Source organism: Salvelinus sp. IW2-2015, linkage group LG4q.1:29 (genome assembly GCF_002910315.2).
Source record: "Salvelinus sp. IW2-2015 linkage group LG4q.1:29, ASM291031v2, whole genome shotgun sequence".
Lineage (NCBI taxonomy): Eukaryota > Metazoa > Chordata > Actinopteri > Salmoniformes > Salmonidae > Salvelinus > Salvelinus sp. IW2-2015.
Window position 1 is genome coordinate 82,259,825 of NC_036842.1, and position 23,643 is coordinate 82,283,467.

Sequence of the window (23,643 nt, forward strand, 5' to 3'; positions counted from 1 at the left end):
TGACCACTCGGCTGGATCCCTTTTTGAATGAGAGGGGAAGTATTCATAATTTGCAACAGTTATGTATTTACAATATCAAAGGGACAGCTAATGACTGACAAAGAATAATAGGAGTGTTGAGGGTGATGTTGGATAACTTCCTAACTTTAAACTATACTTAACATAAATATAAACGCAACATGGAAAGTGTTGGTCCCATGTTTCATGAGCTGAAATAAAAGATCCCAGAAATGTTTCATACACACAAAACCCTTATTTCATTAAAATGTTATGCACATATTTGTTTACATCCCTGTTAGTGAGCATTTCTCATTTTCCAAGATAATCCATCCGACAGCTGTGGCATATCAAGAAGCAGATTTAAACAGCAGTATCATTACACAGGTGCACCTTGTGCTGGGGACAATAAAAGGCCACTCTAAATGTGCAGTTGTCACACAACACAATGCCACAGATGTCTCAAGCTTTGAGGGAGTGTGCAATTGGCATGCTGACTGCAGGAATGTTCACCAGAGCTGTTGGCAGAGAATTTAATGTCCATCGCCTCCAACGTTTTTTTTTATAGAATTTGGCAGTATATCCAACCGGCCTCACAACCGCAGACCACATGTAACCACGCCAGCCCAGGACCTCCACATCCGGCTTCTTCAATTGCAGTATCGCCTGAGACCAGCCGATGAAACTGAGGAGTATTTTTGTCTGTGGGGAGAGACTCCATTCTGATTGGCTGGGCCTGGCTCCCTCGTGGGTGGGCTTATGCCCGCCCATGGATGTGAAATCTGTAGATTAGGAATTTATTTCAATTGACTGATTTCTGATAGACCGCTGCGCCACTCAGGAGCCCTAAGGCACTGCATCTCAGTGCTAGAGGCGTGCGTCACTACAGACACCCTGGTTCGATTCCAGGCTGTATCACAACCGGCCGTTATTGGGTGTCCCATAGGGCGGCGCACAATTGGCCCGGCGGCGTCCGGGTTTGGCCTGCTGTAGGCCGTCATTGTAAATAAGAATTTGTTCTTAACTGGCTTGCCTGGTTAAATAAAAATAAATAAAAAATAACTCAGTAAAATCTTAGAAATTGTTGCGTTTTATCTTTGTTCAGTATATATTTTCTAGAGATATGAAGTGGAATTTTGTGTTGAGTATGTGCTTATTTCCTATAACTGAGTCTAAAATGTCTCCTTTTTCTCTTCTTGCCCCAGCTGTGTCCAAGTGGAAGAGCACCATGCCGTCGACATCGATGTTTACCACTGTCCCAACTGTGATGTCCAACACGGACCCTGCTTGAGTAAGTACCACCCCACCACCACGCACTCTGTCTCTCTGCATTACTCCAGCACGGTTGATTTTAATTGCTATTTGGGGAATAGTTGCCTGTCAAGTAGATGTCTACCCTTTTCTCTCTTTATGGTCTAAAGTGGGTCTGACCTCCCAGAGCGTATGGAGGGGGGCATTATTAGAGTAATTCAATGGCGGGGTAATCATCAAATTGAGATTGAACATGGCCCTCGTTCGTCTGCGGAGGACGTGGGCTTTATGGGCTTGTGAAACGGTTTATGGAGACGATCCATAACTCAAGGCTTTCATGTTCCTCAGACACTTAAGTAGCTAGTCTAGCTCTGTGTAGTATCTACTGTGATCATGGAGTCTCTGAATGTTCAAGAGTTTAACAATTTAATTGTTGCCTTTACAGTGAAAAAGCGTATCAACTGGCACCGGCACGACTACACAGAGCCTGACGATGGCAGCAGGCTGGTGCAGGCGGGGACCTCTGTGTTTGTACGAGAGCTGCAGAACAGGCCCTTTCCCAGGTACTGAAGGAGCCAAGATACCAGCCACCAGCAGGCCTGACACCCCTGTGACCAAGCCACAGATGCACACACAAGTTCACCACATAGCAGTGAGTCCCAGGTTCACACCCTGAGTTGAAAACCAGTGTTTTCCTGGTGTGGTCTGGGCATTGCACTGAACCACCATGAACTGGGCTCTTGCCCCTTAGTGACATATTTCAAAGACAAACTCAACTCTTACAAAAAATGCTAGAGGCTACAGATCTGTAGGTAAACACCCCCGTCCTGCCACCCTGGATCCCTTTTCCCCAGAGCCGAAGATCCAAATCCCGTTCTGCCCATGTGTTTCTTTACCTCGACTTTACGCACACATTTTTGTGGTCACTGTCGCTTCACGTTTCTCACTGTCAATCGTGAGTGATAATTCTTTACGTTTTTTACCTGTGAAACGTCCATGCAGTATCTGCATGCCAACCATGCAATCATATTCAAATGCATTTTAGATCTTCTTGCGTCTTAGTGTTGTTTGGAATTATGTACAGTGAGAGAATTTAAGGGCAGATGGTGTTAACAAACTGTAGCATAGCCTACCTGTGTTTAGTTTCAAAGCACATATTTTGGCTAGTGGTGCGCACTGTTGAGTTTTGGCTACGAGAGAGAAATGTGACCATTATCACAATCATCCTAAAATCTCATAAGGAATGAGGTGGTGTTTTTTTGTCTTCCAGTAACATTATACTATGCTATTATATTCGGTTTTGTTATGTAGAACACTATCATTATGTGATCTTGCAGACATTGATTCAGCTTTGATCAAACTTTATTAAGCAAGCACCGTTCACCAGAGTAGCCTGTTCTGTACGAGTAGAGCAGAGACTGTGCGTAAATTAGAGAATCCTGCACATGCGCAGAAGCTTCGGGACCTTTAGCTGTAGGGAAGAGGGCTCCAGAAAAGTTGGATCCGCAGCTGCATCTAATGTTGTGTTCGTAACCAAGTGGGAGGTGGGAATTTACCAGTTGGATGCATTTACGTTCTTTTTAAACTCGTTGAGAAATGCCAATTTGCTAATGGCCTCAAGCTGCGTAAACCATAAACTAAAAGTACAACTATCATGCTTGTTAACAATTTGTGTTAAACATATTAATAGATTGCTTTTTATAAATAATGTTTTGTTGCATTTTACTGCCGGAGATGCTATTATCGAGGTAATTTCCTTTGTAGGTGAGGTCAGAGGTCAGCATGTGGGGGCTCAGGATGATGGATGAGTTTCCCACTAGTAATTACCTGTTGGAGGGCTGTTCAAGTGGATTTTTCACAGTTGTATGTGGTAAATTCCCACTTCTCACTTGGTTACGAGCGCAGCATAAACACTGCAGTGGTGCCTACTTTGACAGCTGTAATAGGTCATAGAAAACTATGACAACAGACCAACCATCAACAGACCACCTTCATGTATTCAGCCTGTGGCCCTTGAATGTGAATACATGAAGGATGATTGGTCAACACACTCCAGGAATGCATCTACTTAAAAAGAGTCAAATCAGGCTGTACCGGAGCGCAAAGTCTGTGAACAAAAGGCACCTGAATCGCTTCTTCCCCCAAGCCATAAGACTGCTGACAGTGAATCAAATGGCTACACGGACTATTTGCATTGACCCCCTTTTTATTTGCACTGACTCTCTCTTGCACCGGCTTTATGCACAGTCACTGGACTACCCACCACACTCACACATACTACACTGACATTCCAACACACACGTGTGTAAATTTATACCCACACACGTTCACACACACACACATGCATATTGACGTCCCCTCCACACATACACACACTTTCACACTCTTCACATGCTGCTACTGTTTATTATCTATCCTGATTGCCTAGTCACTTTTACCCCTACTTACAGTGCCTTTGGAAAGTATTCAGACCTCGACTTTTCCCACATTTTGTTACGTTACAGCCTTATTTTAAAATTGATTAAATTGTTTTTTTCCCTCATCAATCTACACACAAGACCACATGACAAATCAAAAACAGGTTTTTAGAAATTGTTGCTCATTTAAAATTATCACATTTACATAAGTATTCAGACCCTTTACTCAGTACTTTGTTGAAGCACCTTTGGCAGCGATTACAGGCTCAAGTCTTCTTGGGTATGACGCTACAAGCTTGGCACACCTGTATTTGGGGAGTTTCTCCCATTCCTCTCTGCAGATCCTCTTAAGCTCTGTCAGGTTGGATGGGGAGCGTTGCTGTACAGCTTTTTTCAGGTCTCTCCAGAGATGTTCGATCGGGTGCAAGTCCGTGCTATGGCTGGGCCACTCAAGGACATTCAGAGACTTGTCCCGAAGCCAGTCCTGCGTTGTCTTGGCTGTGTGCTTAGGGTCGTTGTCCTGTAGCAAGGTAAACGTTCACCCCAGTCTGAGGTCTTGAGCACTCTGGAGCAGGTTTTCATCAAGGATTTCTCTCTGTACTTTGCTCTGTTCATCTTTCCCTCAATCCTGACTAGTCTCCCAGTCCCTGCTGCTGAAAAACAACCCCACAGCATGATGCTGCCACCACACTTCACTGTAGGGATGGTGCCAGGTTTCTTCCAGACGTTCCAATTTTCATAAAATCTGCTGCCTCAGTTTGTATGATGCCAATTTGGATATACTCCAGAATGTTATGAAGAGTGATCAGATGAATTGCAATTAATTGCAAAGTCCCTCTTTGCCATGCAGATGAACTGAAACCCCCAAAAACAGTTCCACTGCATTTCAGCCCTGCCACAAAAGGACCAGCTGACAGCATGTCAGTGATTCTCTCGTTAACACAGGTGTGAGTGTTGACGAGGACAAGGCTGGAGATCACTCTGTCATGCTGATTGAGTTCGAATAACAGACTGGAAGCTTCAAAAGGAGGCTGGTGCTTGGAATCATTGTTCTTCCTCTGTCAACCATGGTTACCTGCAAGGAAACACGTGCCGTCATCATTGCTTTGCAAAAAAAGGGCTTCACAGGCAAGGATATTGCTGCCAGTAAGATTGCACCTAAATCAACCATTTATCAGATCATCAAGAACTTCAAGGAGAGCGGTTCAATTGTTGTGAAGAAGGCTTCAGGGCGCCCTAGAAAGTCCAGCAAGCACCAGGACCGTCTCCTAAAGTTAATTCAGCTGCGGAATCGGGGCACCACCAGTACAGAGCTTGCTCAGGAATGGCAGCAGGCAGGTGTGAGTGCATCTGCACGCACAGTGTGGCGAAGACTTTTGGAGGATGGCCTGGTGTCAAGAAGGGAAGCAAAGAAGCCACTTCTCTCCAGGAAAAACATCAGGGACGGACTGATATTCTGCAAAAGGTACAGGGATTGGACTGTTGAGGACTGGGGTAAAGTCATTTTCTCTGGTGAATCCCCTTTCTGATTGTTTAGGGCATCTGGAAAAAATCTTGTCCGGAGAAGACAAGGTGAGCGCTAACATCAGTCCTGTGTTATGCCAACAGTAAAGCATCCTGAGACCATTCATGTGTGGGGTTGCTTCTCAGCCAAGGGAGTGGGCTCACTCACAATTTTGCCTAAGAACACAGCCATGAATAAAGAATGGCACCAACACATCCTCCGAGAGCAACTTCTCCCAACCATCCAGGAACAGTTTGGTGACGAACAATGCCTTTTCCAGCATGATGGAACACCTTGCCATAAGGCAAAAGTGATAACTAAGTGGCTCAGGGAACAAAACATCGATATTTTGGGTCCATGGCCAGGAAACTCACCAGACCTTAAACCCATTGAGAACTTGTGGTCAATCCTGAAGAGGTGGGTGGACAAACAAAAACCCACAAATTCCGACAAACTCCAAGCATTGATTATGCAAGAATGAGCTGCCATCAGTCAGGATGTGGGCCAGAAGTGAATTTGACAGCATGCCAGGGCGGATTGTAGAGGTCTTGAAAAAGAAGGGTCAACCCTGCAAATATTTCAAACTTCATGTAATTGTCAATAAAAGCCTTTGACACTTATGAAATGCTTGTAATTATATTTCAGTATTCCATAGTGACATCTGACAAAAGTATCTAAAGACACTGAAGCAGCAAACTTTGTGGAAATTATTATTTGCGTCATTCTCAAAACTTTTGGCCACGACTGTACACTGGGCCTTTACTGTATTAGTGGACCGATATAGATGTCTTCATCACGGGCACAAAAAACATCTGCAAAAATTGCAACACCCCCACCCCAACTACTTCCTGCAGCTGTGGTTATTGTTATTTTATTGTGTTACTATTACATAAAAAATAAAAAAATCTTACTTTTTCACTTTGGTTGGTTAAAACTTCTTATGGCTGCAGGGGCAGTATTGAGTAGCTTGGATGAAAGGTGCACAAAGGTGCCCAGAGTAAACGGCCTGCTCCTCAGTCATAGTTGCTAATATATGCATATTATTATTAGTAGTATTGGATAGAAAACACTCTGAAGTTTCAAAAACGGTTTGAATTATGTCTGTGAGTATCACAGAACTCATATGGCAGGCAAAAACCTGAGAAGAAATCCAACCAGGAAGTGAGAAATCTGAGTTTGGTCGATTTTCAACTCATCGCCTATTGAATACACAGTAGGATATGGATCTCTTTGCACTTCCTACGGCTTCCACTAGATGTCAACAGTCTGTAGAACCTCGAATGAAGCTTCTACTGTGATGTGGAGCCGGATGGGAGCTGTTCGAGTCAGTGGTCTGGCAGAGAGCCAGGTCCTGGTCACGTGCATTTCACATGATAGGGACCTGCGTTCCATTACTTCTTATAGACACAAAGGAATTCTCCGGTTGGAACGTTATTGAATATTTATGATAACATCCTAAAGATTGATTCTATACTTAGTTTGACAAGTTTCTTCGACCTGTAATATAACTTTTTGAAGTTTTCGTTCGGCTGGACCTGCACAAGCGTTTGGATTTGTTTACCAAACACGCTAACAAAAATAGCTATTTGGACATAAATGATGGACATTACCGAACAAAACGAACATTTCTTGTGGAAGTGGGAGTCCTGGGAGTGCATTCCGACGAAGATCAGCAAAGGTAAGTGAAGATTTATAATGCTTTTTATGAGTTTTGTTGACTGCACAATTTGGCGGGTAACTGTATAGCTTACTTTTGTGGCTGAACGCTGTTCTCAGATTATTGTGCTTTTGCCGAAAGCTTTTTGAAATCTGACACAGCGGTTGCATTAAGAACAAGTGTATCTTTAATTCTATGTAAAACATGTATCTTTCATCAAAGTTTTTGATGAGGATTTATGTTATTTGATGTGGCTCTCTGCAATTTCTCCGGATATTTTGAAGGCATTTCTGAACATGGCGCCAATGTAAATGGAGGTTTTTGAATATAAATATGAACTTAATCGAACAAAACATATGTATTGTGTAACATGAAGTCCTATGAGTGTCATCTGATGAAGATCATCAAAGGTTAGTGATTCATTTTATCTCTTTCTGCTTTTTGTGACTCCTGTCTTTGGCTGGAAAAATAGCTGTGTTTTTCTGTGATTTTGCGGTGACCTAACATAATCGTTTGTGGTGCTTTCGCTGTAAAGCCTATTTGAAATCGGACACTTTGGTGGGATTAACAACAAGATTACGTTTTAAAATGGTATAAGATACATGTATGTTTGAGGAATTTTAATTATGAGATTTCTGTTTGAATTTGGCGCCCTGCACTTTCACTGGCTGTTGTCATATCATCCCGTTAACGGGATTGCAGCCATAAGAAGTTTTAAGGGCTCGTGTTGTAAGCATTTCACGGTAAAGTCTACACCTGTTGTATTTGGCGCATGTGACCAAAAATGTTATTTGATCAGATGTATTCATATAAATGACCCCTCTTTCCTTTGTTGCAGTGCGGCTGAGATCCTGGTGCAGATGCAGGGGCATCAGGTAACACAGAAGTACCTGGAGAAGCAGGGCTTCAGCTACCCCATCGCCGTTCCCCAACTAGGCGGACTGGGTCTCAAGCTGCCCCCCTCCAGCTTCTCTGTCAGGGATGTGGAGGAGTATGTTGGTAAGAAGAGAATATTTTAAGAATCGATCACAGTGTGCTGTTTTGGTGCCTTTGTTTGATTTGAGTACATTAACTGTAACATATTTATTTTCAGAACTTGCCCATTTTCAAAGGAATTGGGTCAGTGTGCTAATATATGTTTTCTATGAACACAAGCTCTCTAGACATTTCTGGATCATTTACCACTGAGGGAGATGTTAAATCGAATGTGTTTATTAATGAGATGCTAGCTCAGCATCTTGTTGAGGATTTAGGATTAATATTTAAGTGCTTGCTGTGTAACCTGTCTGTACATTACTGTAACTTAATGTGCCTCGGGGCCATCTCAGGTAAACGAGCTGGGAGGTTTACTTTGTCCGTCTTTTTACATATTACATTAAAGGTAGAGTCAGTGAAATTATGTTGCCATGAGCAGCACCCCATATATTGAGATGAGTGAGATGCAAGACTTTTCTCTCACACGGTCACACACAGTATCTGCCCATGTGCACGGTGGAGGTTTAACACTGCAACAGGACTCTTACTGATCTTGCGGGTCCCGAGCGATTCCGGCAGGAATGGGAGTGAAGTTCTAGAGTCAAGTTTGGGACCGGATCGACAGTCAACAGGAACGGGCAGTACAGGAATAGGTATACACTGAGTTTTAAATTTCTTTGGGAAAATAAATGAATCTATACAAAATAAATGCTTATTTCCCCCCTCCCCCTTCCGTCGGCTCACTCTCGCGCCTCGCTCCAGTTTTAGCCAGTGACTACTTTACCTCAGATGCCAACATAGGCTAAGTCAGTGAATGATGAAGCCTTCAAGAGAGGAGTTGCAGCCAAGGACCTATCATTAACATTAGAGCCAAGGAAAGAGCAATGTTTTAGCTACATTTTATGGTTGTCTTTGACAATGAAGGAACTGAGTACACAGCATGTAAAATGTTTTATAAAAATGCTGTGGTTTAATCAAATGGGCTACCAACCAAACGGTGTGGCATAGCTGCTCTAGGCCTTCTCCCAACAACGTTACCGGTCAAGCCCAATTGTTTGCGTATTTTACTAAACCCGTGCCATGTGAGGTGAAGAGTGAAATACAAAATAAATTGACTGATGCAGTACTGCCACTGAGTTTTATACTTTTTTTTAAAAATTGTAAGTTCATGTTGTAAGTGTTGGAGCCTAAATATTCATACACTACCTTTCAAAAGTTTGCGGTCACTTAAAAATGTCCTTGTTTTTGAAAGAAAAGCACTTTTTTTTTTCATTTAAAATAACATCAAATTGATCAGAAATACAGTGTAGACATTGTTAATGTTGTAAATGACTTTTGTAGCTGGAAACGGCAGATTTTCTTTTTTAGATAAAAAAAAAAAATGGAATATCTACATAGGCTTACAGAGGCCCATTATCAGCAACCATCACTCCTGTGTTCCAATGGCACGTTGTGTTAGCTAATCCAAGTTTATCATTTTAAAAGGCTAATTGATCATTAGAAAACCCTTTTGCAATTAGGTTAGCACAGCTGAAAACTGTGCTGAATTAAAGAAGCAATAAAAGTGGACTTTAGACTATTTATCTGGAGCATCAGCATTTATAGGTTCGATTACATGCTCAAAATGGCCAGAAACAAAGAACTTTCTTCTGTAACTCGTCAGTCTATTCTTGTTCTGAGAAATGAAGGCTATTCCATGCGAGAAATTGCCAAGAAAATGAAGATTTCGTACAACGCTATGTACTACTACATCATCAGTTTTCCTCTTGTCATGTCAGTCATTGCAGACCTTAGAGAGCTATTTATTACTTGTCGAAAATGTCCAGATCAAGTAGCCCATGTCAGCTAGCGTTTTTTTTAGCTAGGTTTTTTTTTATCCCATAGATTTTGTAGTAATGTAGTCACTCAAATATCACATGAATACACATTAGACATGACAAAGTGTGTAGCATTGCAGGAAATAAACTTTAAACCTACAACATTGTCTCTCTGCCAACAAGAGAGGTGAGAAGTTTGTGTCATGAACAGTGCTTGTGTCCATAGAAATGTGTGTGCGTGGGGGTGGAGGCACGGATTGTGCCCTAATGCTGGAAGGGGGACCTGAGTGAAAAAGTGTATTTAGAAAACACTCTTATCCAGAGAAACTTAGTCAGTGCATTTAACTAAGATAGTAAAGACAACCACATATCACAGTTGCATATTGAATTACTGAAATTATTTTAAATACTTCATTTTACACAATAGCCTACATATTTCTGCGAGTAAAAATGAGCACAGGACGGGAGTGATTTTTATCGGGAAGGGGCAGGAACGTTTTGGGGTTATAGAACTGTTGCTGGATCAGAACAATACAGGAAAAATATTCACAGGAATGAATTTTCACTTCCGAGTCAATCTCTAGTGTAGGGGTTCGCTTTACACTGTTCAGTGTGGTAGTCAGTGCACCAAAACAGTGAAGTTGAGCCTCGCACTTCAATGTTCTTAGTTGTTGCGGAAATTGACCCACAATGCTGTTTACTTTCTGCATCTACGTCCTATCTCTGAGTCTACCTTTAATCCACCAATAATGAAAACGTGTGTAGATAATGGTGGATTAGTTTACAGAAGACAGTGTTTCATCACCTCTCTCCACAATTGAGTTTGGTACTTATGGAATCCCCTTACTTTCCCAGTACATTATCAGACATCTCAGGTTCATGTCCGGCTAAGTTTTTTTTGGGCTCAAATTACGTTCACTCTGCTCCTTCAGTCTACTGCACACACACACAGAGTGGAGACAAAACCATCTCACTTTTGCAGCTAACCTGAGAAAGTGCAGCACTGGCCATTGTGCCTCTTAGCATGGGAATCATTGTCTCAAGGTTTTTTTATTTAATGCCCACAGTCAGAGTGTGGCAGTGGAACTGTACACTAGAAAGGGTTAATGGTATGCTTTTCCATTGGGGTAATCATGCTCCAAACTCTGATCTCGCTACTATGTCAGAGACTAAATCATTTTGTGCACTGTTCTGTAGGTCTGAACACAATGTTATTTGTCACTGGCAGAAGCACACAGACTTCTCCCAGTAATTCGTTACTCTTCATTCTCACAGTGAGATGTTGTGGTCTTTATGGCACTGGGACTCCTGAAAGCTCCTTGGCTTTCAGCTCCTAAGCTGCAATATGTAATTTTTTTCACATTGAAAGATCTACAACATATATTTCTTTCTCATTGAACATCAGTCTAAGAAGCTGAATATCTGTTCTATGTGCGTTATTCTATGATTCCCATTCTTAAGTTTTGTTTTTGCATTTTTACTTTTGGTTTTGTACACCAGCTGAAAATACATTATTTTTGGTTAAAGAAAATATATTTCACAGCGGTTTAAATGGTACAATGATTCTCTATACTAAATTTTTGCAACCAGGAAATGGCGGTGCGATTTCTGCATAGTGCATCTTTAAGCTAAGCCTGTGGTGTCAACCTGTGTCAACCTGACAATCAAATCCAAATGGTCCAGTCAATGAATGGCCGTATTCATGTGTGGGTCTCTTTGGGGGTAGATTAGTCTGAAAATATTTTCTGACATTATTCATTTTGACATATATTTTATTTTTTTAAAGAGACTTTGAGATTCTGTTTAATGAAAAGCGCTATGTACAGTGGGGCAAAAAAGTATTTAGTCAGCCACCAATTGTGCAAGTTCTCCCACTTAAAAAGATGAGAGGCCTGTAATTTTCATCATAGGTACACTTCAACTATGACAGACAAAATGAGGGGGAAAAAATCCAGAAAATCACATTGTAAGATTTTTAATGAATTTATTTGCAAATTATGGTGGAAAATAAGTATTTGGTCACCTACAAACAAGCAAGATTTCTGGCTCTCACAGACCTGTAACTTCTTCTTTAAGAGGCTCCTCTGTCCTCCACTCGTTACCTGTATTAATGGCACCTGTTTGAACTTGTTATCAGTATAAAAGACACCTGTCCACAACCTCAAACAGTCACACTCCAAACTCCACTATGGCCAAGACCAAAGAGCTGTCAAAGGACACCAGAAACAAAATTGTAGACCTGCACCAGGCTGGGAAGACTGAATCTGCAGTAGGTAAGCAGCTTGGTTTGAAGAAATCAACTGTGGGAGCAATTATTAGGAAATGGAAGACATACAAGACCACTGATAATCTCCCTCGATCTGGGGCTCCACGCAAGATCTCACCCCGTGGGGTCAAAATGATCACAAGAACGGTGAGCAAAAATAACAAAGCCTACCATCAGTAACACACTACGCCGCCAGGGACTCAAATCCTGCAGTGCCAGACGTGTCCCCCTGCTTAAGCCAGTACATGTCCAGGCCCGTCTGAAGTTTGCTAGAGAGCATTTGGATGATCCAGAAGAAGATTGGGAGAATGTCATATGGTCAGATGAAACCAAAATAGAACTTTTTGGTAAACTCAACTCGTCGTGTTTGGAGGACAAAGAATGCTGAGTTGCATCCAAAGAACACCATACCTACTGTGAAGCATGGGGGTGGAAACATCATGCTTTGGGGCTGTTTTTCTGCAAAGGGACCAGGACGACTGATCCGTGTAAAGAAAAGAATGAATGGGGCCATGTATCGTGAGGTTTTGAGTGAAAACCTCCTTCCATCAGCAAGGGCATTGAAGATGAAACGTGGCTGGGTTTTTCAGCATGACAATGATCCCAAACACACCGCCTGGGCAACGAAGGAGTGGCTTCGTAAGAAGCATTTCAAGGTCCTGGAGTGGCCTAGCCAGTCTCCAGATCTCAACCCCATAGAAAATCTTTGGAGGGAGTTGAAAGTCCGTGTTGCCCAGCAACAGCCCCAAAACATCACTGCTCTAGAGGAGATCTGCATGGAGGAATGGGCCAAAATACCAGCAACAGTGTGTGAAAACCTTGTGAAGACTTACAGAAAACGTTTGACCTCTGTCATTGCCAACAAAGGGTATATAACAAAGTATTGAGAAACTTTTGTTATTGACAAAATACTTATTTTCCACCATAATTTGCAAATAAATTCATTAAAAATCCTACAATGTGATTTTCTGGATTATTTTTTCTCATTTTGTCTGTCATAGTTGAAGTGTACATATGATGACAATTACAGGCCTCATCTTTTTAAGTGGGAGAACTTGCACAATTGGTGGCTGACAATACTTTTTTGCCCCACTGTACATTTATTATATTCACAATAATGTTTAAATGCTTCATAACAATCCAAGCATTCACCACAGGCCAGCTGCCCAGCTAATCAATTTAGCTCATTGGGCACTCTGCCTGCTAGGCCCAGTAAGATATTGTATTGAAAAATGTGTTTTCCATGCCATCTCTCCATTTTAGCCTAATGGCAAACCTGTTGTAAATCAGCTATTGCCCTTTTCGGAGCATGGTTGTTACATCACACTATCCAAGCACTTCAGACCTGGTACTAAGAAAGCCTCATCTATTCTCCAGGAAACCTGTGCTTCTGGTCCCTGACTGGTACTGGATGAAAAGATTGATGAAGAGATCATAATTGCTTATATGAGGACCATAAATATTTGCCTAGGACATTTGTGGCTGGAGAGATTTATTGCCCCCACTTGTCGTTGGTCATACTACGCCCAGGCAGCGCCCTTCCCCATTTGTACACAGGTGCTCTCCTGGCTGTTCTGTATGTGAGGCTGCTCTGCCTTTAGCTGTTCCCTGACATCAAGCGGTGGCCAGTGGGGCCAAACAGGGCTGGGCTTGCACAACTACCAGCTGTCCTGGTACTGCCCCATGTCTGTTCACCGCTCCCCCCTCCGCCATTTTCTATTTGCCGTTTGCCAGTTGTATACAGGTGAGGTTATTTACACACATGAAAGACATTAACCAACTCTTACTAGGTACCCTCCAAGCCTTCCCTCCTCCTGTTGTTGCCTTCATCACTGGGAGTACAGTAATTGGATCTGGAGAGATTGCTTTGGATTTTTCAATGCACCTCCTCCAGTGGGGAGACTGCAGCAGCACTGAGGTATCCATCAGAAGTATTAGGGGGGTTATGAAAGTGTCAGCAAGCTTAACGCCTTGCAGCCTCCATCATTGGACAACTGCGCTTGAGAACTCTAGTGGCTCTGACTGGCCCCGTGGCTGGGCTGGGGGAGAGGGCAGGGATTGGACTGGTTTGACTATACCTGGTAGAATTCAAAATGTTACAGTATTTTTTTTTAAAGCAGAGCTTAGCATTTATCAGTCTGCTGTTCTGTGATATTCCATCATGAATCACACCTAATAATATGGCTGTAATATAATTTCAAATCCACCTGTCCTTACCTAACATGCTACATTCAAGTGTTAATGCCTGTCCTATCCTTAACTGCCCTTTAGGCCTAACTCCCTCCCACATGGCATAAATCATCTGATCTGACACATTCTCTTGCAGGTGGTGACAAAATCGTGGATGTCATTGATGTTGCCAGACAGGCAGACAGCAAAATGAAGCTTCGAGAGTTTGTCAAGTATTACTACAAACCTCATCGGCCAAAGGTGCTGAATGTGATCAGTCTGGAGTTTTCAGACACCAAGTAAGTATTGGTTACTTTTCGCAGTTAACACATGTCCTGCTGCTGATTTGATCATTGTATAATTTGGATTGACTTTAGTATTTTCTGGCTTCACTAAATATTCACCATTTATAATTAGAATATTTGTAGCTAAAAGCACTTAATACAATTGTTATAGATTACCTGCTATGATTTAGTGAATACTCCTGTGATTCAGTGACATTGTAGGACTATAATAATGTCAAAATGTATATTCCCCATGCTTGCAAGTATAGTAGTGAGAGGACATGAGCATTGCACTCCAAACAGCAGGGATGCAAATTCTTGCTGAGTTCAGAAGTACAGCGCTGACGGCACTATTGAAGATATGCTGTCTACTACAGACAAGCAGAAGGGATCCCCTGCCCACAGGCACTTTGCTTACAGCCTATTTAGAGAGACGGAAAGGGTTGGAAAAAAATATGAGACTGAGCTTTGATCCTTCATAACTGAGCATCAATGTTCTACCAGGCTTTACAGTGGAAATGATCATTTGAAAGACTGTATTTTTTTTAGAAAAGAATGTGTCTTGTCATCTGAAAAGGTGTCCTCTGGAGGAACCCCATTAGGGCCGACTGATTTAGAACCGTCAGCTCTGCCTGATTAGCAGGCAGGGGGCGATGAAGCCAATCCCCCTACGATAAGACGAGGCCTCAGACCTGTTGGTGGGTGATCTGTAAAACAGAAAGCGAAAACGGCAAAGAGGTGGGGAGAAATGCATTATTTTAAATGAATCTCATTGGTCAATACCTGGCTGATTGGTGAACAGTGATCTGAAGGTGTCGCATGACGAACGGTTTAGCCTTATTAGTGCGCAATGATGGATGTATTGAAAGATGAGTCGCGTGACAAATGACTCTGCCTTACTGGTAGAAGATCCCTAAACTCTCATTTTGTATTCTCTCAGGATGGCAGAGCTGGTGGTGGTGCCTGATATCGCTCAGAAGATGTCCTGGGTGGAGAACTACTGGCCAGATGACTCCTTCTTCCCCAAGCCCTTTGTTCAGAAGTACTGCCTGATGGGGGTGAAGGACAGCTACACAGACTTCCACATAGACTTCGGAGGCACATCCGTGTGGTACCATGTACTCTGGGTAAACTGGGGAATTGCTGTGCTCAGCATATTGTATATCTTCAGACCGCAGCGTATCCCTTTTGAAATATGTGCAACGGTTAGGCTCCAGAGTTGTTCAAGTCTGTTTGCTTTGGCTATGTAGTCTGACAGCCCAGCATGATTAACCACAAATATTCCCCTCAGATACGTTACTGTACATTTATGTTAATAATTAAAATGTTTAATCTTTGTCCTGAAGGGAGAGAAGATTTTCTACTTGATCAAGCCGACCCAGGATAATCTTGCACTATACGAGGTGTGGAGTTCGTCCCCCAATCAGAGCGAGGTGTTCTTCGGGGACAAGGTGGACCAGTGCTACAAGTGTGTGGTGCCGCAGGGAACCACCGTCCTCATCCCCACAGGTGAGGAGCGATTACGTTTCTGCAACTGTCTCCGTTCTCACCTCAGGACAAAATGTGTTCATTTTTTATAAGGAACTGTTTCAACATGCCTCATATACAGCACTATATTTCCAAAGCTCTGCTTAAGGGCATTAAAAAACACAAGAGCCATAAGGAGCCGTAGAGCTGTTTTTCTACTTGGCACTGAGCGGACCAGCTAGCCTTTGATGGTGTCTCACAGGAAGGCCTGTGTGATTTGTGTCTTCAACTGTAAATGCCGGAGGGCCTGAGTGAACCACTTTGTCACCGTGGACACCAGAACCACATGCCATCTTCCTTCCGTCAACTGTGGTTCACAGAACTTCCTCACATCATATGGTCCTCCCCACATCATATGGCAAGTCAAATAGGTGATGCTTTATTTATATACATACATACACACACACACACAGTGGCTTGCGAAAGTATTCACCCCCTTGGTATTTTTCTTATTTTGTTGCCTTACAACCTTGAATTTAAATTGATTTTGGGGGGGGGGTTTCTGTCGTTTGATTTACACAACATGCCTACCACTTTGAAAATGCTAAATATTTTTAGTGAAACAAACAAGAAATAAGAAAAAAAAACAGAACTTGAGTATGCATAACTATTCACCCCCCCAAAGGCAATACTTTGTAGAGCCACCTTTTATAGCAATTACAGCTGGAAGTCTCTTGGGGTATGTCTCTATAGGCTTGGCACATCTAGCCACTGGGATTTTTGCCCATTATTCAAGGCAAAACTTCTCCAGCTCCTTCACGTTTGATGGGTTCTGCAGGTGTACAGCAATCTTTAAGTCATACCACCGATTCTCAATTGGATTGAGTTCTGTGCTTTGACTAGGCCATTCCAAGACATTTAAATGTTTCCCCTTAAACCACTCGAGTGTTGCTTTAGCAGTATGCTTAAGGTCATTGTTCTGCTGGAAGGTGACCCTCTGTCCCAGTCTCAAATCTCTGGAAGACTGAAACAGGTTTCCCTCAAGAATTTCCCTGTATTTAGCGCCATCCATCATTCCTTCAATTCTGACCAGTTTCCCAGTCCCTGTCGATGGGAAAACATCCCCACAGCATGATGCTGCCACCAGCATGCTTCACTGTGGGGATGGTGTTCTCGGGGTGATGAGAGGTGTTGGGTTTGCGCCAGACATGGCATTTTCCTTGATGGCCAAAAAGCTAAATTTTAGTCTCATCTGACCAGAGTACCTTCTTCTATATTTTTGGGGAGTCTCCCACATGCCTTTTGGCAAACACCAAACATGTTTGCTTATTTTTTTCTTTAAGCAACGGCATTTTTCTGGACACTCTTCCGTAAAGCCCAGCTCTGTGGAGTGTACGGCTTAAAGTGGTCCTATGGACACATACGCCAATCTCCGCTGTGGAGCTTTTGGTGTGCGGCCCTCTCTTGGCCGGTTTGTTGTGGTACCATATTCTTTCAATTTTTTAATAATGGATTTAATGGTGCTCTGTGGGATGTTCAAAGTTTGGGATATTTTTTTATAACCCAATCCTGATCTGTACTTCTCCACAACTTTGTCCCTGACCTGTTTGGAGTGCTTCTTGGTCTTCATGGTGCCACTTGCTTGGTGGTGTTGCAGACTCTGGGGCTTTTCAGAACAGGTGTGTATATGTACTGAGATCAGGTGACAGATCATGTGACACTTAGATTGCACACAGGTGGACTTTATTTAACTAATTATGTGACTTCTGAAGGTAATTGGTTGCGCCAGATCTTATTTAGAGGCTTCATAGCATGCACTACTTTTCAGTTTTTTATAATTTTTTGGAACAAGTTATTTTTTTCATTTCACTTCACCAATTTGGACTATTTTGTGTATGTCCATTACATGAAAGCCAAATAAAAATCCATTTAAATTACAGGTTGTAATGCAACAAAATAGGAAAAATGGTGGATGAATACTTTTGCAAGGCACTGTGTATGAGATATATATATATATATTATCCAGTTTCTCTAACCACAGGGCAGAGAAGCAGATTTCCAAATTATTTTCGTGAAACTTGTTTTTTTCACTAGAGGGAAACCACATGGCTTCCCACAAGGCTGCTTTTCCCAGTTGGTGTGCTGGGGCGTGTGAAAGCTCTCTGGGCTGATGATGCTAGCAGACACTGTGAGATTACGAGTGGCTCCCTGCTGGGAGAGCTGCCCGGCCCTGGTCCATATTGGGTCACGCTCATGGTCCCTCTTCACCAACCTGTCAAATCGCTCCCACAGGCCCCCAGTACGCACACACAGACCCTCAGTATATAAACGGACACAACCAGCATTCTTTAATATGCAAACAATGTTAATCCCCATGTAAAGACATTGTTTATCAATGCCCCACTAAAGCATGACACTCATAAATAAGGTAGCCATGAGGCGGCAGGTAGCCTAGCACTTAAGAGCGTTGGGCCAGTAACTGAAAGGTCGCTGTTTCGGATCCCCAATGTGGAAAATCTGCCTTTCTGCCCTTGAGCAAGGCATTTAACCCCCAACAACTGCTCCCCGGGCGCTGACGATGTGGACGTCGATTAAGGCAGGCCCCCGCACCTCTCAGATTTAGAGGGGTTAGGTTAAATGCCGCGTATGCAACTGACTAGGTTTTCCCTTTCCCAATCTCAATGTGCATTTGGGTGGGCTTTCCAGGGTGTTTGCCAAAAAAAGCAAGGTAAGGATGTTTCACAATTTTCCACAGGGAAAAATGTAATGTGTTTCTAAGTACATAGACTAATACAACAAATATATTTCTATCTCCTGACATCGTAGATGAATGTAACTGAAAGAACAGTTCAGCTAAAGAGAATTTTAGAGTGGGGGATTGTGCCAAGAGTGTGCAAAGCTGTCATCAAGGCAAAGGATGGCTATTTGAAGAATCTCAAATATAAAATATATTTAGATTTATTTAACACATTTTTTGGTTACTACATGATTCCATATGTGTTATTTCATAGTTTTGATGTCTTCACTATTATTCTACAATGTAGAACATAGTAAAAATAAAGAAAAACCCTTGAACGAGTAGGTGTTCTGAAACTTTTGACCGGTAGTGTATGTTGTAACATAAACCATTTCAGACACTTTAATTATCACGGGAAACCAAAGGGCCCCTGGTAGGGAAGGTCAGTGTTGGGCTATTGATGGCTGGTATGTAGGCGACCTGCAGACAGGCAGTGGTTGAGAGAACCCCATCTGGTATCAGCCATCCATATAATCTCTTGAGCGGCTACCATCCTCTCTGCTTGGGCCACAGCAGCTCCCTGTTCATCCTCCATGACAGAGCATTTATTATGTTTAGGGTCCACCGGCACAGCACTGTCACACCTGTTTGGCTGCACTGCTGCCACATGGAAGGATATATCCTCTGGTGTAATAATACAATCCTTTCCTAAACCCTTTGTGTCTTAAACATACAGCTGGAAAACAAGAATTCCAAAATGTTCCAAATTAAATGTTTAAATGTATTACATGCAAAGCAGGTTTCAGAGAAACTTGAAACTGGAGAGGGTGATGGATTGATTTTCAGTTGGCAGACTGTTTGCCTCGTGCTACTAGCCTTTTGATCCACATCGGTAGGTCAGCCGTTGATTTGGTCCATCCGCCTCTGTGTTCCCCAGGATGGATCCATGCTGTTCTCACCTCTCAGGATTGCATGGCGTTCGGTGGGAACTTTCTCCACAACCTCAACATAGGCATGCAGCTCAGGTGAGCACCTGAAAAACTGCCCCACTGGCCTATGCGTATTTTATTAACTGTCTTTATTGGTATTAACCTAAGTAACAACATTATGAAATGAATGGCCAAATACACCGCTGTTATCTTCACTTTTTAATGGCCAGTGATGAAGTAGTGGTAGAATGTCTGTATGGTTTGACCGTGATCCCACTGGGCACAAACTAGATGAATCAATGTTGTTTCCACTTAATTTCAACAACAACAAGAAAATGTAATGAATCAATGTGAAAAACTGATTGGATTTCAGGAATGTGTGTGTGTGTGTGTATATACTGAACAAAAATATAAACACAACATGCAACAATTTCAACATCCATATAAGGAAAATATGTTGATTTTAAATACAATCATTAGGCCCTAATCTATGGATTTCAAATGACTGGGCAGGGGCGCAGCCATAGGTGGGCCTGGGAGGGCATATGCTCACCCACTTGGGAGGCCCAGCCAATCAGAATTTGTTTTTTCCCCACCCAAAGGGCTTTATTACAGACAGATACTCCTCGGTTTCATCAGCTGTCCGGGTGGCTTGTCTCAGATGATCCCGCAGATGAAGAAGCCGGCTGTGGAGGTCCTGGGCTGGCATGGTTACACATGGTCTGCGGTTGTGAGGCTGGTTGGAAGTCCTGCCAAATTCTCTAAAACGACATAGGAGGCTGCTTATGGTAGCGAAATTAACATTCAAGTCTCTGGCAACAGCTCTGGGGAACATTCCTGCAGTCAGCATGCCAATTGCGTGCTCCCTCAAAATTGAGACATCTGTGGTATTATGTTGTGGGACAAAACTGCACATTTTAGAGTGGCCTTTTGTCCCCAGCACAAGGTGCAACTGTGTAATGATCATGCTGTTTAATCAGCTTCTTGATATGCCACACCTGTCAGGTGGATGGATTGTCATGGCAAAGGAGAAATGCTCACTAACAGGGATGTAAAGAAATTTGGGATGAGTTGGACCGCAGACCAACAAGTCTGTTCAAGACTGTTGGAAAAGCATTCCAGGTGAAGCTGGTTGAGAGAATGCCAAGAGTGTGCAAAGCTGTCATCAAGGCAAAGGGTGGCTACTTTGAAGAATCTAAAATATATTTAGATTTGTTTAACACTTTTGGTTTGTAGAAAATAGTAAAATAAAGAAAAACCCTTGAATGAGTAGGTGTGTCCAATCTTTTGACTGGTACTGTATATTCACTACATAACCAAAAGTATGTGGACATTTGCTCGTCCAACATCTCATTCCAAAATCATTGGCATTAATATGGAGGTCGTCCCCTTTGCTGCTATAACAGCCTCCACTCTTCTGGGAAGGCTTTCCACTAGATGTTGGAACATTGCTGCGGGGTCTTGCTTCCATTCACCCACGAGCAATAGTGAGGTCGGGCACTGATGTTGGGCGATTAGGCCTGGCTCGCAGTCGGTGTTCCAATTAATCCCAAAGGTGTTTGATGAGGTTGAGGTCAGGGCTCTGTGCAAGCCAGTCAAGTTCTTCTACACCGATCTCAACAAACTATTTCTGTATTGACTTCGTTTTGTGTTCCACATCGCCCCTGTGCAATCTGCAGAATTCACTGCAGTTAGATGTGTTGGTGCCACTCAGGCAGTTTAAATTATTGATTGAGGACCTCTATGCAGTTGAATGTGATTGCTTTTATTAAATATGTTTGTGTGCTGAATTATATTGTTTTATACATGTATGTTTTATTATTCTGTTTTTATTGTAATGTTATACAAGGCTAAATATATTTTTTATCTGTGTGACTCCCTGTTTTAAATAAAGGCTAAATAAAATAAATTGTCACGCTGAAACAGGAAAGGGCCTGTTACCACAAAGTTGGAAGCACAGAATCGTCTAGAATGCCGCTGTAGCATTAAGATTCCCTTCACTAAGATTCCCTTCACCACAGACTATTATTCCTCCTCCACCAAACTTTACAGTTGGCACTATGCATTGGGGCAGGTAGCGTTCTCCTGGCATCCGACAAACCCAGATTCATCTGTCGGACTGCCAGATGGTGAAGCAGTCACTCCAGAGAACACGTTTCCACTGCTCCAGAGTCCAATCGCGGTGAGCTTTACACCACTCCAGCCAACGCTTGGAATTGTGCATGGTGATAGTCAGTTATGAACAAATTCTTATTTTCAATGACGGCCTAGGAACAGTGGGTTAACTGCCTTGTTCAGGGGCAGAATGACAGATTTCTACCTTGTCAGCTCGGGGATTTGATCTTGCAACCTTTCGGTTACAAGTCCAACGCTCTAACCACTAGGCTACCTGCCGTCTACCTGTGCTGCGGCTCGGCCATGGAAACCAATTTTCAAGTTACCGACGAAAAGTTATTGTGCTGGCGTTGCTTTCAGAGGCAGTTTGGAACTTGGTAGTAAGTATTGCAACTGAGGACAGGCAAAAACTAAATTTTGGGCACTTCAGCACTCGCGACCCTTTTCTGTGAGCTTGTGTGTCCTACCACTTTGCAGCTGAGCCGTTGTTGCTCCTAGACATTTCCACTTTACAATAACAGCACTTACAGTTGACCGGGGCAGCTCTAGCTGGGCAGAAATTTGATGAACTGACTTGTTGAAAAGGTGTCATCCTATGACGGTGCCACGTTGAACGTCACTGCGCTCTTCAGTACGGTTCATTCTACTGCCAATGTTTGTCTATGGAGATTGCATGTCTGTGTACTCGATTTTTATACACCTGTCAGCAACGGATGTGGCTGAAATAGCCGAATCCACTCATTTGAAGGGGTGTCCACATGTAGTGTAAAATGTTTAAAAAATTCTAAACTAGACATTGAACTGACATCTGTGCCCAGTGGGATGGGTCTCTGTTAGGGTGACCACATGTTCTGGACAGTCCCATATTTTGTTCCGCGCCACGCTACCAAACAATAATTTCCCGCATTTTATCAACAAATTTAAAATGCCACTAATTTACCAAAAAAGTTTGATTTGTCCTATATTTCAGTCAGAATTCCTATTCATTTGATGTGAATCGACATTCCAACCCGCTTATGACAAGACATATAACATAGGAATGTGTTACTGGTGATGTTAAACACTTTTAAAATCGTTGTTGAGATCTGATATTCTACGCAGCGCAAGAAGAGACATAGGTCAATGTCTTATCTTCAAACAATCACGTACTTACAAATATTAATGGAGGCTACTAAACTGTCCTGTAAAATCGTCCCGCATTTGAGTATTTTAAATGTGTTCAGCCTAGGTCTCAGCCCTGTGGAGCTGTGTTTGATCTCCATTGCTGCATCCTCAATTACAGGTGTTATGAAATGGAGTGGCGGTTAAAGACTCCGGACCTCTTCAAATTCCCTTACTTTGAGGCAATCTGCTGGTACGTGGCCAATAATCTACGGGAGACTCTAAAAGGTGTGAGAAATACCACTCAGCGGAGGAGTTTGTTGCTGTTTTGGTGATGTGACTCTGCACTTTTTTTCAACATCCTTCTCATATGATTCTCAGAGTTACGAGAGGATAACTGCCAGCCCCCAGTCTACCTGACAGATGGAGTGAAAGCCTTGATTACTGCACTGAAAAACTGGCTGAAACGAGAGGTAGGATACTACAGAAAACCAGATTCTCGTTGGCAAATTGGCTTCTTTTGTCTGTGCAACATCTGACTCTATAGAATAGAACATTTGGTCACAATATCTACATTCTAATGTAATCTACATTGGGCTCCTTCAAGGCCAATGGTGGGCAGGTTGGTATGGTATGATCTGGCTGGGGAAACTGTAACCACCATCTGCAGACAAGACAGTACAAGCCCCTCATTGTCCCCCTGCTCTCTGCTTCTCCTCAGGTCACAGAGCAGGCCAGTGAGGTCCCGGACCATATCAGACCCAACCATCTGATTAAAGAACTCACAAAGGAAATCCGCTACCTGGAGGTAAAGGCCCAGTGTGGAGACAGGAAGGGGAGAGGGCCTCAGGCTGTTATGTGAGAACATAAAGGAGAATAAATTATCAGTGACTCACAAGGACACTGAAGCTTCTTACTTGGAGCTGGTTGTAAACATTTGTGCTCATTAGGTAAAAG

General features: G+C 42.7%; 1 protein-coding gene across 3 annotated transcripts in view; it reads left to right on the forward strand.

Annotated features, from left to right (window-relative positions):
• Positions 1 to 23,643, forward strand: part of LOC111962630 (lysine-specific demethylase 7B-like) — a 51,974-nt gene that overhangs the window by 22,137 nt on the left and 6,194 nt on the right. For all 3 annotated transcript variants that reach the window (XM_023985854.2, XM_023985853.2, XM_023985855.2), the window contains exons 2-11: positions 1,203 to 1,288; positions 1,694 to 1,811; positions 7,665 to 7,825; positions 14,211 to 14,352; positions 15,278 to 15,464; positions 15,684 to 15,846; positions 19,479 to 19,566; positions 22,868 to 22,974; positions 23,068 to 23,159; positions 23,408 to 23,494. In XM_023985854.2, coding sequence (XP_023841622.1) covers positions 1,203 to 1,288; positions 1,694 to 1,811; positions 7,665 to 7,825; positions 14,211 to 14,352; positions 15,278 to 15,464; positions 15,684 to 15,846; positions 19,479 to 19,566; positions 22,868 to 22,974; positions 23,068 to 23,159; positions 23,408 to 23,494 — 1,231 coding nt within the window. The remainder of the gene's footprint in view (positions 1 to 1,202; positions 1,289 to 1,693; positions 1,812 to 7,664; positions 7,826 to 14,210; positions 14,353 to 15,277; positions 15,465 to 15,683; positions 15,847 to 19,478; positions 19,567 to 22,867; positions 22,975 to 23,067; positions 23,160 to 23,407; positions 23,495 to 23,643) is intronic.